This window comes from Pseudophryne corroboree, chromosome 6 (assembly GCF_028390025.1).
Source record: "Pseudophryne corroboree isolate aPseCor3 chromosome 6, aPseCor3.hap2, whole genome shotgun sequence".
In the NCBI taxonomy this organism is placed as follows: Eukaryota; Metazoa; Chordata; class Amphibia; order Anura; family Myobatrachidae; genus Pseudophryne; species Pseudophryne corroboree.
Window position 1 is genome coordinate 285,257,087 of NC_086449.1, and position 15,347 is coordinate 285,272,433.

The 15,347-nt window shown below is 45.0% G+C and overlaps 1 protein-coding gene across 4 annotated transcripts in view; it reads right to left on the reverse strand.

The window, feature by feature from the left end:
• MYO5A (myosin VA) overlaps positions 1 to 14,883 on the reverse strand; it is a 310,460-nt gene extending 295,577 nt beyond the window's left edge. For 3 of the 4 annotated variants that reach the window (XM_063926103.1, XM_063926102.1, XM_063926101.1), the window contains exon 1: positions 14,476 to 14,883. In XM_063926103.1, coding sequence (XP_063782173.1) covers positions 14,476 to 14,502 — 27 coding nt within the window. In that variant the 5' untranslated portion in view covers positions 14,503 to 14,883. The remainder of the gene's footprint in view (positions 1 to 14,475) is intronic. The other variant, XM_063926104.1, reaches the window with a different exon arrangement.
• Positions 14,884 to 15,347: the final 464 nt, after the last annotated feature.

Consider the following 15,347-nt stretch of genomic DNA (forward strand, 5'->3'; position numbering starts at 1 on the left):
TTCTTCACCGTCGACACTGAAATCAGTGTCCGTGTCTGTGTCGACCGACTGAGGTAAATGGGCGTTTTAAAGCCCCTGACGGTGTTTGAGACGCTTGGACAGGTACTATTTTGTTTGCCGACCGTCTCTGTTGACATTATCACGTAATTCCTTGAATAAGCCATCCATTCCGGTGTCGACTCCCTAGAGAGTGACATCACCATTACAGGCAATTGCTCCGCCTCCTCACCAACATCGTCCTCATACATGTCGACACACACGTACCGACACACAGCACACACACAGGGAATGCTCTGATAGAGGACAGGACCCCACTAGCCCTTTGGGGAGACAGAGGGAGAGTTTGCCAGCACACACCAAAAACGCTATAATTATACAGGGACAACCTTTATATAAGTGTTTTTCCCTTATAGCATTTTAAATAAGAATTTACTTACCGATAATTCTATTTCTCGGAGTCCGTAGTGGATGCTGGGGTTCCTGAAAGGACCATGGGGAATAGCGGCTCCGCAGGAGACAGGGCACAAAAAGTAAAGCTTTAGGATCAGGTGGTGTGCACTGGCTCCTCCCCCTATGACCCTCCTCCAAGCCAGTTAGGTACTGTGCCCGGACGAGCGTACACAATAAGGGAGGAATTTTGAATCCCGGGTAAGACTCATACCAGCCACACCAATCACACCGTACAACTTGTGATCTAAACCCAGTTAACAGTATGATAACAGCGGAGCCTCTGAAAAGATGGCTCACAACAATAATAACCCGATTTTTGTAACTATGTACAAGTATTGCAGATAATCCGCACTTGGGATGGGCGCCCAGCATCCACTACGGACTCCGAGAAATAGAATTATCGGTAAGTAAATTCTTATTTTCTCTATCGTCCTAGTGGATGCTGGGGTTCCTGAAAGGACCATGGGGATTATACCAAAGCTCCCAAACGGGCGGGAGAGTGCGGATGACTCTGCAGCACCGAATGAGAGAACTCCAGGTCCTCTTTTGCCAGGATATCAAATTTGTAGAATTTTACAAACGTGTTCGCCCCTGACCACGTAGCTGCTCGGCAGAGTTGTAATGCCGAGACCTCTCGGGCAGCCGCCCAAGATGAGCCCACCTTCCTTGTGGAATGGGCCTTAACCGATTTAGACTGTGGCAGGCCTGCCTCAGAATGTGCAAGTTGAATTGTGTTACAAATCCAACGAGCAATCGCCTGCTTAGAAGCAGGCGCACCCAACTTGTTGGGTGCATACAGTATAAACAGCGAGTCAGATTTTCTGACTCCAGCTGTCCTGGAACATATTTTCAGGGCCCTGACAACTCCTAGCAACTTGGAGTCCTCCAAGTCCCTAGTAGGTGCAAGGCACCACAATAAGCTGGTTCAGGTGAAACACTGACACCACCTTAGGGAGAGAACTGGGGACGAGTCCGCAGCTCTGCCCTGTCCGAATGGACAAACAGATATGGGCTTTTTTTGAGAAAAAACCACCAATTTGACACTCGCCTGGTCCAGGCCAGGGCCAAGAGCATGGTCACTTTTTATGTGAGATGCTTCAAATCCACATATTTGACTGGTTTTAAACCAATGTGATTTGAGGAATCCCAGAACTACGTTGAGATCCCACAGTGCCACTGGAGGCACAAAAAAGGGGTTTGTATATGCAATACTCCCTTGACAAACTTCTGGACTTCAGGAACTGAAGCCAATTCTTTCTGGAAGAAAATTTACAGGGCCGAATTTGAACCTTAATGGACCCCAATTTGAGGCCCATAGACACTCCTGTTTTCAGGAAATGCAGGAAACGACCGAGTTGAAATTTCTTTGTGGGCCTTCCTGGCCTCACACCACGCAACATATTTTCGCCACACGTGGTGATAATGTTGTGCGGTCACCTCCTTTCTGGCTTTGACCAGGGTAGGAATGACCTCTTCCGGAATGCCTTTTTTCCCTTAGGATCCGGCTTTCCATCGCCATGCCGACAAACGCAGCTGCGGTAAGTCTTGGAACAGACATGGTACTTGCTGAAGCAAGTCCCTTCTTAGCGGCAGAGGCCATAAGACCTCTGTAAGCATCTCTTGAAGTTCCGGGTACCAAGTCCTTCTTGGCCAATCCGGAGCCATGAGTATAGTTCTTACTCCTCTACGTCTTATAATTCTCAGCACCTTAGGTATGAGAAGCAGAGGAGGGAACACATACACCGACTGGTACACCCACGGTGTTACCAGAACGTCCACATCTATTGCCTGAGGGTCTCTTGACCTGGCGCAATACCTGTCCCGTTTTTTGTTCAGACGGGACGCCATCATGTCCACCTTTGGTATTTCCCAACGGTTTACAATCATGTGGAAAAAACTTCTCAATGAAGTTTCCACTCTCCCGGGTGGAGGTCGTGCTGAGGAAGTCTGCTTCCCAGTTTCCATTCCCGGGATGAAAAACTGCTGACAGTGTTATCACATGATTTTCCGCCCAGCGAAAAGTCCTTGCAGTTTCTGCCATTGCCCTCCTGCTTCTTGTGTCGCCCTGTCTGTTTACGTGGGCGACTGCCGTGATGTTTTTCCCACTGGATCAATACCGGCTGACCTTGAAGCAGAGGTCTTGCTAAGCTTAGAGCATTATAAATTTACCCTTAGCTCCAGTATATTTATGTGGAGAAAAGTCTCCATACTTGATCACACTCCCTGGAAATTTTTTCCTTGTGTGACTGCTCCCCAGCCTCTCAGGCTGGGCTCCGTGGTTACCAGCATCCAATCCTGAATGCCGAATCTGCTGCCCTCTAGAAGATGAGCACTCTATAACCACCACAGGAGAGACACCCTTGTCCTTGGATATTGGGTTATCCGCTGATGCATCTGAAGATGCGATCCGGACCATTTGTCCAGCAGATCCCACTGAAAAGTTCTTACGTGAAATCTGCCGAATGGAATTGCTTCGTAGGAAGCCACCATTTTTACCAGGACCCTTGTGCAATGATGCACTGTTTTTAGGAGGTTCCTGACTTGCTCGGATAACTCCCTGGCTTTCTCTTCCGGGAGAAACACCTTTTTCTGGACTGTGTCCAGAATCATCCCTAGGCACAGCAGACGTGTCGTCGGGATCAGCTGCGATTTTGGAATATTTAGAATCCACCCGTGCTGATTGTAGCAGTATCCGAGATAGTGCTACTCCGACCTCCAACTGTTCCCTGGACTATGCCCCTATCAGGAGATCGTCCAAGTAAGGGATAATTAAGACGCCTTTTCTTCGAAGAAGAATCATCAATTCGGCCATTACCTTGGTAAAGACCCCAGGGTGCCGTGGACAATCCAAACGGCAGCGTCTGAAACTGATAGTGACAGTTCTGCACCACGAACCTGAGGTACCCTTAGTGAGAAGGGCAAATTTGGGACATAGAGGTAAGCATCCCTGATGTCCCGGGACACTATATAGTCCCCTTATTCCTGGTTCGTTATCACTGCTCTGAGTGACTTCATCTTAATTTGAACCTTTGTAAGTGTTCAAAAAAATTTTTTAGAATAAGTCTCACCTAGCCTTCTGGCTTCAGTACCACAATATAGTGTGGAATAATACCCCTTTTCTGTAGTAGGAGGGGTAATTTAATTATCACCTGCTGGGAATACAGCTTGTGAATTTTTTCCCATACTACCTCCTTGTCGGAGGGAGACTTGGTAAAGCAGACTTCAGGAGCCTGCGAAGGGGAAACGTCTCGACATTCCCATCTGTACCCCCGGGATACTACTTGTAGGATCCAGGGGTCCTGTACGGTCTCAGCGCCATGCTGAGAACTTGTCAGACGCGGTGGAACGCTTCTGTTCCTGGGAATGGGCTGCCTGCTGCAGTCTTCTTCCCTTTCCTCTATCCCTGGGCAGATATGATCTTATAGGGACGAGAGGACTGAGGCTGAAAAGACGGTGTCTTTTTCTGCAGAGATGTGACTTAGGGTAAAAAACGGTGGATTTTCCAGCAGTTGCCGTGACCACCAGGTCCGATGGACCGACCCCAAACAAGTCCTCTTCCTGTATACGGCCATACTGTGCCGTTTGGAATCTGCATCACCTGACCACTGTCGTGTCCATAACATCTTCTGGCAGTTATGGACATCGCGTTTATTCATGATGCCAGAGTGCAAATATCCCTCTGTGCATCTCGCATATATAGAAATGCTCTATAGTCAATAAAATACTGTCCCTGTCAAGGGTATCAATATTTTTAGTCAGGGAATCCGACCAAGCCACCCTAGCTCTGCACATCCAGGCTGAGGCGATCGCTGGCCGCAGTATAACACCAGTATGTGTGTATATACTTTTTATTATATTTTCCAGCCTTGTCAGCTGGTCCTTGAGGACGGCCCTATCTATAGACGGTACCGCCACTTGTTTTGATAAGCGTGTGAGCGCCTTATCCACCTTAAAGGGTGTTTCCCAACGCGCCCTAACTTCTGGCGGGAAAGGGTATACCGCCCATAATTTTCTATCGGGGGGAACCCACGCATCATCACACACTTTATTTAATTTATCTGATTCAGGAAAAACTATGGTAGTTTTTTCACATCCCACATAATACCCTCTTTTGTGGTACTTGTAGTATCAGAAATACGTAACACCTCCTTCATTGCCTTTAACGTGTGGCCCTAATAAGGAATACGTTTGTTTATTCACCGTCGACACTGGATTCAGTGTCCCTGTCTGTGTCTGTGTCGACCGACTAAAGTAAACGGGCGTTTTAAAACCCTTGACGGTGTTTTTGAGACGTCTGGACCGTACTAATTGTTTGTCGGCCGTCTCATGTCGTCAACCGACCTTGCAGCGTGTTGACATTATCACGTAATTTCCTAAATAAGCCATCCATTCCGGTGTCGACTCCCTAGAGAGTGACATCACCATTACAGGCAATTGCTCCGCCTCCTCACCAACATCGTCCTCCTACCTGTCGACACACACGTACCGACACACAGCACACACACAGGGAATGCTCTGATAGAGGACAGGACCCACTAGCCCTTTGGAGAGACAGAGGGAGAGTTTGCCAGCACACACCAAAACGCTATAATTATATAGGGACAACCTTATATAAGTGTTTTCCCTTATAGCATCTTAATATATATATAAGCATATCGCCAAATTAGTGCCCCCCCTCTCTGTTTTAACCCTGTTTCTGTAGTGCAGTGCAGGGGAGAGCCTGGGAGCCTTCCCTCCAGCCTTTCTGTGAGGGAAAATGGCGCTGTGTGCTGAGGAGATAGGCCCCGCCCCTTTTTCGGCGGCCTCGTCTCCCGCTCTTAACGGATTCTGGCAGGGGTTAAATATCTCCATATAGCCTCCGGAGGCTATATGTGAGGTATTTTTAGCCAAATTAGGTATTCATTTGCCTCCCAGGGCGCCCCCCTCCCAGCGCCCTGCACCCTCAGTGACTGCCGTGTGAAGTGTGCTGAGAGGAAAATGGCGCACAGCTGCAGTGCTGTGCGCTACCTTTAGAAGACTGAGGAGTCTTCTGCCGCCGATTCTGGACCTCTTCTTACTTCAGCATCTGCAAGGGGGCCGGCGGCAATGGCTCCGGTGACCATCCAGGCTGTACCTGTGATCGTCCCTCTGGAGCTGATGTCCAGTAGCCAAGAAGCCAATCCATCCTGCACGCAGGTGAGTTCACTTCTTCTCCCCTAAGTCCCTCGTTGCAGTGATCCTGTTGCCAGCAGGACTCACTGTAAAATAAAAAACCTAAGCTAAACTTTCCTAAGCAGCTCTTTAGGAGAGCCACCTAGATTGCACCCTTCTCGGCCGGGCACAAAAATCTAACTAGCTTGGAGGAGGGTCATAGGGGGAGGAGCCAGTGCACACCACCTGATCCTAAAGCTTTACTTTTTGTGCCCTGTCTCCTGCGGAGCCGCTATTCCCCATGGTCCTTTCAGGAACCCCAGCATCCACTAGGACGATAGAGAAATATATATAGTCATATCGCCAAATAAGTGCCCCCCCTCTCTGTTTTAACCCTGTTTCTGTAGTGCAGTGCAGGGGAGAGCCTGGGAGCCTTCCCACCAGCATTTCTGTGAGGGAAAATGGCGCTGTGTGCTGAGGAGATTAGGCCCCGCCCCCTTTTCGGCGGGCTTCTTCTCCCGTTTTTCTGAGACCTGGCAGGGGTTAAATACATCCATATAGCCCCCAGGGGCTATATGTGATGTATTTTTAGCCAGAATAAGGTACTATCATTGCTGCCCAGGGCGCCCCCCCCAGCGCCCTGCACCCTCAGTGACCGCTGCTATGAAGTGTGCTGACAACAATGGCGCACAGCTGCAGTGCTGTGCGCTACCTTATGAAGACTGAAAAGTCTTCTGTCGCCGGTTTCTGGACCTCTTCACTTTTCGGCATCTGCAAGGGGGTCGGCGGCGCGGCTCCGGGACGAACCCCAGGGTGAGACCTGTGTTCCGACTCCCTCTGGAGCTAATGGTGTCCAGTAGCCTAAGAAGCCAATCCATCCTGCACGCAGGTGAGTTCACTTCTAAAGTCCCTCGATGCAGTGAGCCTGTTGCCAGCAGGACTCACTGAAAATAAAAAACCTAACAAAACTTTTACTCTAAGCAGCTCTTTAGGAGAGCCACCTAGATTGCACCCTTCTCGGCCGGGCACAAAAATCTAACTGAGGCTTGGAGGAGGGTCATGGGGGGAGGAGCCAGTGCACACCACCTGATCCTAAAGCTTTTACTTTTGTGCCCTGTCTCCTGCGGAGCCACTAATCCCCATGGTCCTGACGGAGTCCCCAGCATCCACTTAGGACGTCAGAGATATATATATATATATATATATATATATATATATATATATATATATATATATATACATACATACATACATACATACACACACACAGAAATATGCCCTTGTTTTGTGCCAATTGTACAGTCCCTTGTTAGTAAAGACCAAAAATGTGAATAGAGAATGGAGGACCAGAGGGCGCTAATGGAGACAAATAAGCCCCGATATTAACAATTTGAGATTACATATTGTTTACACAATAGGGGAATAACCTTTAAAATGACATAAAACTTCACCCAATAGCAATAAAATAAATTAGACCCCTTCTTTAGGGGTATTAAAAAGTGTCTGTTTGGAGCTGGAGAACATAAGACACCACACCTTCCATTTGTGTTTACTTAACCCCTGCACTGAACCAGCTGTGGATTATGGGGTATATTCAATTGAAGTCGGATCCATTCCGACATTCATTTTTCGGAATGAATCCGACCTGGGCTATTCAATGTCATCTTAATTTGACTTTAAAAAAAGTCGAATTGAGATGCGGGAGCTGAGACAGGGGAGAGCCACAGCCAGACGAGGGTAGAGCAGCGCTAAAGCAGTGGCTATACAGCGACTGCTGTAGCTCTGCTCTCCCCTGTCTGCTCGCGAGTCTCCCCCGTCTCTCTGCCACTCCGTCCCCGCATCACAGCCGCCACTCATGGCAGGGTCCACCCGGCTCCAGCAAGCGAGGTCTCACTTGCTGGAGCCGGGTGGACGCTGCTGTGGGCGGTGGCTGTGACATCCTCTGGCGCTGCTCTCCGTCTGCCCGCAGCTCTCCCGGTCTCTGCTCCCGCATCTCACTTCGACTTTTTCTAAAGTCGAATTGAGATGGTCGAAAACACACAAGCAGCTATTCCGACGATCCACATGCTTTTCGACTTGTCGAATAATTTGGGGTTAGATTGAATAGGTCGGAACCCCTTCCGACCTAAAAAAGTCGAAAACTGACGTCGCTTTCGACTTCATTTGAATATACCCCTATATCTTAAACCTCTTGATGGTTAATAAATATTAGGTCTGCTTATTGGTCCTTAAACATGGTCTGTAGAACCTAATAGGATCTAGATGCTTCACTAAGAAAGAAGTAGTCCTCTAGTTCTTTCCAAAAGCATTTCTAATTGTAAACCATTTTTTATCATATGCAGCAAGATCTGCTTGTTCCATTCTTTTATACTTCATTCATGATATGAATCTTTAAATACTGCCAGCATAAATACCCCTGAAGAAGTCCGTGAGAACGAAACGCGTAGGGTTTGGTATGCAATTTCCAATTAATCAGCGGAATGATATCCACCTAGTGAGCTCATACCCTTGAGGGTAATAGGTGTTGATTACGACATCCATTTCTCTGTGACATTGTGATAAATTGCAGTTCTTTGTATCTTGAATATTTGTTGTAATATCTGTATGTGTATGGAAAATAAAGGGCTGTTTTCTAGAACTTATTTTATTGCTGTTGGGTGAAGTTTTATATAATTAAGGGTTATTTTGTAAACAATATGTAATCTCAAATTGTTAAAATTGGGGCTTGTCTGTTTCCATTAGCGCCCTCTGTCACTGTAATATATTATATATATATATATATATATATATATATATATATATATATATATATATATATATATATATATATATATATATAATGTGTGTAAAATAAATGATGATGCCGCACAACACTAGTATCTTTATATTCCACGGGTGCCCAGTCAGTCAATTCAATATATAACAATCCCCATGAGGCTCCAGCAGGGGCTATGGTAAAGTGGAACCAGCACTTAAATCCCATATCAGAAGGTATTTATTAACTCCATATCAAGGCAAGCAATAAGTTAATCAAATTTCCAATACTTATCAATCCAATACATGGACACCGTCCAACCTGGGGAACTTACACTCCTATGCAGAAGAAAAAGTATGACTCTTGTTTGGGCGCACTCTTGTTTTAACTATCTAACAATAGATAAGTAAATTCATATAGGAGTAATAACAGTGTAGTAATTGTTTCTACTCTTTCAAGCGCATGAAGGTTGGACACGACTGGTTGGAGATAGGATAGGTGTTGAATGATCAACAGGAGACAACGGTCTCATAATTAAATGTTCAGATCTTAATATTCCTGGATAATTGCATGTCGGAAGTTGGCTATAGACTGAGCCACTTCCCTCTGCCCAAGATCTGTACAAACTGTGTTTGTATTAATGCAGACCGTTGTCTCCTGTTGATCATTCAACACCTATCCTATCTCCAACCAGTCGTGTCCAACCTTCATGCGCTTGAAAGAGTAGAAACAATTACTACACTGTTATTACTCCTATATGAATTTACTTATCTATTGTTAGATAGTTAAAACAAGAGTGAGCCCAAACAAGAGTCATACTTTTTCTTCTGCATATGTACATTCCTCTCTTTGACTCTGGGCGCACCGCCACACGGACTGATATCATTGCTACTAGTTAGCATCATTGTCCACTATGTGGTTTATATATTGACATTGATACTTATTTCCAAACCTAAGTCGGTGCAGGATCAAAAACCTTTTTCGTTTTTGAACTTACACTCCTGCCCAGGGTTAGCTCCCAGCGCCCGTTTCGGACATCGCCATCATCAGGGGAGAAGCCAGCGTCACATAACACTTATATGCAATAACCAATCACCATAAGCTTGTGCTCACCTGTTCCCCAGTGCTCACAGACTTCCCGCCACAAGATGGAACGCACCTGTCTCGCGGCTGCCTGTCCCTGCTGGGCGCAGCGTTCTGACGTCACCCGGAAGTGACGCCCGTGCTGCTCTCCCAGCGTTGCTTGGCTACCGCTGAACACAATGTGATCTATTGTGTCACCACTAGATGACGCATCTGCTGGTCTTGTTGCGTTACCTAGCAACCCGACGCTGCAGTTCGTTCGGTCTGTGTTACGTGGAGATCGTGGGCACTACGGGTCCGTGGAACAACCGTAATGTCAATGTAAATACCTTTAAATACAATGTTCACACCATATCTGCCATCATTGGCCCAACTGATATTTTAAACATATGGATAACATGGCCATATTGAGCACTAATGGTGCAAGCAGTGATATAAACACGGCATGTATGCACATCATATTGTAGTCAACTATACATATAATATTATACTATACTAATATATTATGATCATAATTACCCTAAAGGCAGATCAATTAAAGTACTTCAAATGTGCAAGCATGCCGCATGTAAACATTCAACCTACATTTTAAACAGTTATTAAAACATGGAGTGTTAACATCAGTATATCTGAAAAAGAAATCGCTCAAATCATTGCCCCTAGAAAAACATTTCAAACCATACAAAAATGTGTAATATATCTTAGAGTGGATCAGGGTCAATACACTCACATTCAGAACTATTGTCACTACTATAGATACGGTGACATCAACAGTTCCTCCTCATTTAGTCCGTCCGGAGCCAAAGAGCTCAGTCGATAAATCCATCTGCTTTCTTGTCTCAACAAGATTTTATTTCTATCACCCCCTCTCCTCAACGGAGGTACATAATCCAGTGGTAAACATTTAAAATCCTTCAACGTGTGTCCAACCTGAACAAAGTGTGTCGCTACCGGTGGAGTGCTGGATTCCATTTTTTGATCTGCTTTCTTGATCGAGGATCGGTGCATAGAAATCCTTTCTTTTAACATTCGTATCGTTTTGCCAACATATATTTTCTTGTACGGGCAAATAACTGCATATGTTACAAATATGGTCTCACAGGTCACTGTGTCGTAAAGGGTAAGACTCACCCATAACAGGATGTATAAAATTGCTTCCAGTCAACATGAAGCAGCAATTGACACAGTTGCCACATTTAAAGGATCCAACTTGTAAATTAAACCATCCCGTGTTAGTTGTCACTCTTGGACTGATGTCCGAATAGTACACTCGTTCTTTCAGATTTCTACTCCTTCTATAGCTGAATAATGGAGCTTTTTCACAAAATCTGCTCAATACGGGATCCGTTTGTAGAAAGTGCCAATGCTTTAATATGGACTTTTTGACCATACCAGCTGTAATAGCATATGTGCTCGCAAAGACCAAACGTTCTGTGTCATCTTTCCTCTTTCTGGGGGTAAACAGATCCTCATGTTTACATTGCATGCATCTCGTCACTGCTTGACGTACCTCCTGTTTGTCATATCCTCGATCGATAAAGTTTTGTCCCATCTTAGCCAGAGCCTCAGGTAGTTTTGCCACATCTGAAGAAATTGGTGCCACTCTTAGTAGCTGGGAGAAGGGTAGTCCCCTCTTTAAGGATTGTGGATGGAAACTAGTTGATAACAATGTGTTTTTATCAGTTGGTTTTCTAAACACATCAGTAGTGAATTTGCCGTCATTTAAGCCTATCAGTACATCAAGATATTCAATACTGATAGAGCTATATTTGTGAGTGAATTCAATGGACCCCGATCCACCATTTAACTTATCCACAAAATCATTAAGTAGCTTCTCACCACCAGTCCACAGCATAAACAGGTCGTCAATAAATCTAACATAAAAACTAATATATTTTGAAAAAGTAAGATCCCCCATGATATTGCTTTGTTCAAAACTATACATAAACAAATTGGCGTACAATGGGGCCATATTGGACCCCATCACCGTATATATATATATATATATATATATATATATATATATATATATATATATATATATTTATTTCCAAAAGCAGTCGGCACTCAAACTTCCAAAGTCAAATTGCTCATGGTGCTCAGTCAAAGTTCAGCATATATGTCCAATAAAGAAAGGCACTCCAGAGACTTACATATAGTTGAAATCTGTATTAGGTCTAATACGGATTTCAACTATATGTAAGTCTCTGGAGTGCCTTTCTTTATTGGAATATATATATATATATATATATATATATATATATATACACACACGAGTGCAGTTCAGCGCGTATGTATAAAGGTAAGATTGACACATCGGTTAGCTATGTTTCTAGTTTTTTTCACCAGTATATACGTCCTGACGAAAAGGCCTGCGAGCCTTGAAACGTTGACGCCTGTTTATGACACCATGATTTTCTAATACACCTGCTTGACTTGGAATTTGGGAGTGCCGCCTGGTTCTTTCTGGTAAAGACATTGGTAACTATTAATATTTGGGAAGGCACCCCATTATTATACAGCATTTATCCTGAGTGCCAAGCTACAGTGCATTATATATATATATATATATATATATATATATATATATATATATATATATATATATACACACACACACACACACACACACACATACATATATACATAATGGCTTGTCCACATTTTTTTGTGAACAAGCCCATCGGACCTTTGATGTTTACACAGAAGTCTATAGAACACACCACTAGTTCAAGTGTGAACAAGCCCTAAAGTGTAAATGTCGCTGACACATTGTGGAGACAGCCATTTTGAATGCTGCCTCACTTCATGCCTGAAAAATGTCCTACTTGCTACTAATACATGACCGAATTATCACAAATATTTATTCAGCCAGCAAAATGGCACCTCTAGGTGTATAAGTGACATGTCCACTTAGCACATAGGATGCAGTACAAGAAATTTGTATGGTTAATAAATTCATGATGAATCTCCGTTTATCAAATATGTGAAATCCTGACATTAATGGAGCTAGTGTTGAAGAGTATTGGCAAACTCTAGAAAGAACGTATGCACCGGTTTGCCCTGCACACAAACTGCTGTAGATACTGAAAGCAAGCTCCAAGAAAATTGCTGTAAACATTTCCTTATACCATTCAAATTTTAAACAGAAAAAAAAACCTAAACAAAACAATCCCGTGTGGTACGTCCATTTGCATATTACAAGAGACGGGACTCGTAATTTATTTCCTCAGCTCACAGACCAATCACACCACCTACCAAGGAAAGGTGCAGTAAGACTAAAGTTTACCTCATAGTACATAGTACAAAATATCAAAAATAATTACTGAACAAAAAGAACGACAAGGGATTAAAACATTACGTAGCTGGCAGCCGTAACCCATGCTAATACACTTTGATGCCCCGGGCTTAGGTTTACCTTAACTTTGCCGGTAACGAAAATAAGCATGCTGTCAAACAAATGTCACCTATGCTCACTCAGTTTAATTGAACAGCAAAGCAAAGGTAAGACACTGTTTGCAATCCCTCAGAGCAAAGACATTCTTAATGAACAGTGAATAGAAGACTTCTGGGACATTTTCACAATAATCTGCTAAGGCCCAGTGTATGCTACAATACTATAACTGTGAACCAAATAATACAGCTACTGGCAACAGTCAGCTGTGACACTAGCACCTCAGTGACAGTCACGCAATATATACTGGACACATCAGCCTTTGTCTAAAGAAATAAGTATATTATCTGTTTACAATCAGTTACACAACCATCATTTGGAAATGGTTTATTTTAGAAAATGCTATATAAAACTGCTGTCATGTGACACTCCATTTCGCTACCCTTAATGCCTCTCCCTGGGTAAGACGCAGGAAGGTGAGGATTTGGTCCTTGGCCCCAGTGGCGACTATCAGATATAAAATGCAAACGGGTCTCTTCATGCAAAATTTCCTACAAATAGGGTTGCCATAATATACCTTTAATCCAGGATACCTATGATTCACACAGGTTCTGTGGCTGATTAAAACCAGATGAAATGCAGGATTGAATTTAGCCAGCCACAGAACCTGTATAATCCATAAATGTCCAAGATTAAAGGAATATTACGGCAATGCTACCTATAAACGCCGACTCTGAATGGTCATTTGAGCATTTTTTGGAAACTAACGTCAGACTGTCTGTCTTGAATAATCACGGTTGCTTGATTACCCCAATTCAAGCTTTCTGGCCTTGGGATGCCCTACCCACACTCTTTAAACATTATCTGCACAGACAGATCAAATCAGCCCAGCTCAGGCTAAAGAAAGAGATGAACACAGAACCTTTGTGAGAAGCAAAGCAATATTTTAGGGCCATGGCTCACATAATAAAATACCAAAGGCCTGCTGGCTAGGGAATATGCATCTGCCGTGTACTGGCCTCTGTACTCAGCCAATACATTCTGAATTTCACAAGCATTAAAATAAAAAGCCGAATAAGACGTTGCATGAAATCGTACTCTATCATGTTTAAGAGCCATAGGTTACTGCCATCTGCGTAACTATAGGGCATCACCCCTCCATCACATCCTCCTGGCCCAGCACAGGAGCACCACAGAGACAGATTTGCAAAACACATGCATTGCAACTGTCAAGGGCAAACTGTTCTATGGTCGCCCAATGTCACCATCCCCAGTACCCACATCCTTCACCCCAGGGTACACAGAAACCCTGTGTCCCCCTGTGCCCACTGATGTACGCCTATTTAGGTCATAAAAGACTCATCATGACAAATTAGCCCCAATACCAGCATCACACAGAGAGAAGCAGAATATTGCATCAGTACAATGTAGCCCATAGATGCTGTGTGGCCTGGGAGGGGTAGGACAGCACTGGATGCTAAATTAGGCAGCAGCTGCTGCTTCCCAACAATAGGCAGGGAAGGTTTCATTCATTGCCATGCAGCCAGCCCATAGACCCAGCCCTATTGGTGGTATGCCCGGCCGGGCCCGGCACCGTGTGCAGGGGGCCCGCAGCGTGGGGAGGGGGGTACAGGTGCCAGTAGCGGGGAAGGGGGTCCCTCACCTTTGTGTACAGCTCTGATGCTGCCATGCTGATGCTCCCTGCCGCCGCTGATCTACATAAATCTCTCCCCGGTTACCGCGCCTGCTCCCGCGCTCCGGCACTGGCGATAGCCGCGTCCAGCTGCTGATCCAGGTGCGATCCGTGCACCGGGCGGTGCTGTCAGCGGCGCCGGGTAATGAGGATCGCCATGTTACCTGGCCAGATTTCTATTTTGGTGTCCGTCTCTGTGCATTGTGGGTATGAACAGTGCTGTGGCTGGAGGGGAGGCTGCTGCTGCTGTGATTCCTGCCGCCTTCACTTCGTCGGAGGATTGCCTGGCTGACTCTGCCTCCCATCGGCGGCAGCAGCAACTAGAGCATCTCCTCCTGTCACAGCATCAGCCAGGTAACGCCGCCGGTAGGGGGCGGCAGGGAGCACATGAAAGATCATGGTACTGTGTGATGACAACACCGGTAACCCCTTCCTTACTGAACTGGTCATCATCATATGTCAGCTACATCACATTCACATGCCGTTCTTCATGTTATTAATATCTTCATCATTTCATGCTTGCCGACAGGTGTATACTGTGCAAAACACACACACATTTATATTTTGTCTTTTATTAAATATGTAACACTTGTGCACCTGGTTTCATATGTCCCTGATTGTGTGATAATAGGAATACAGTGGGTAATTCAGATCTGATCGCTGCTGTGCATTTTCGCACAGCAGGTGATCAGGTGTAGTCACTGCGCATGCGTATGCATCGTAATGCGCACCCGCATCGGACAACTACAAAGGGCATCGCTGGTCACCGATGGGATGGTGCGAAGGATCCGATCGCACGGGCGTTCACAAGGTGATTGACAGGAGGAAGCCGCTTGTGGGTG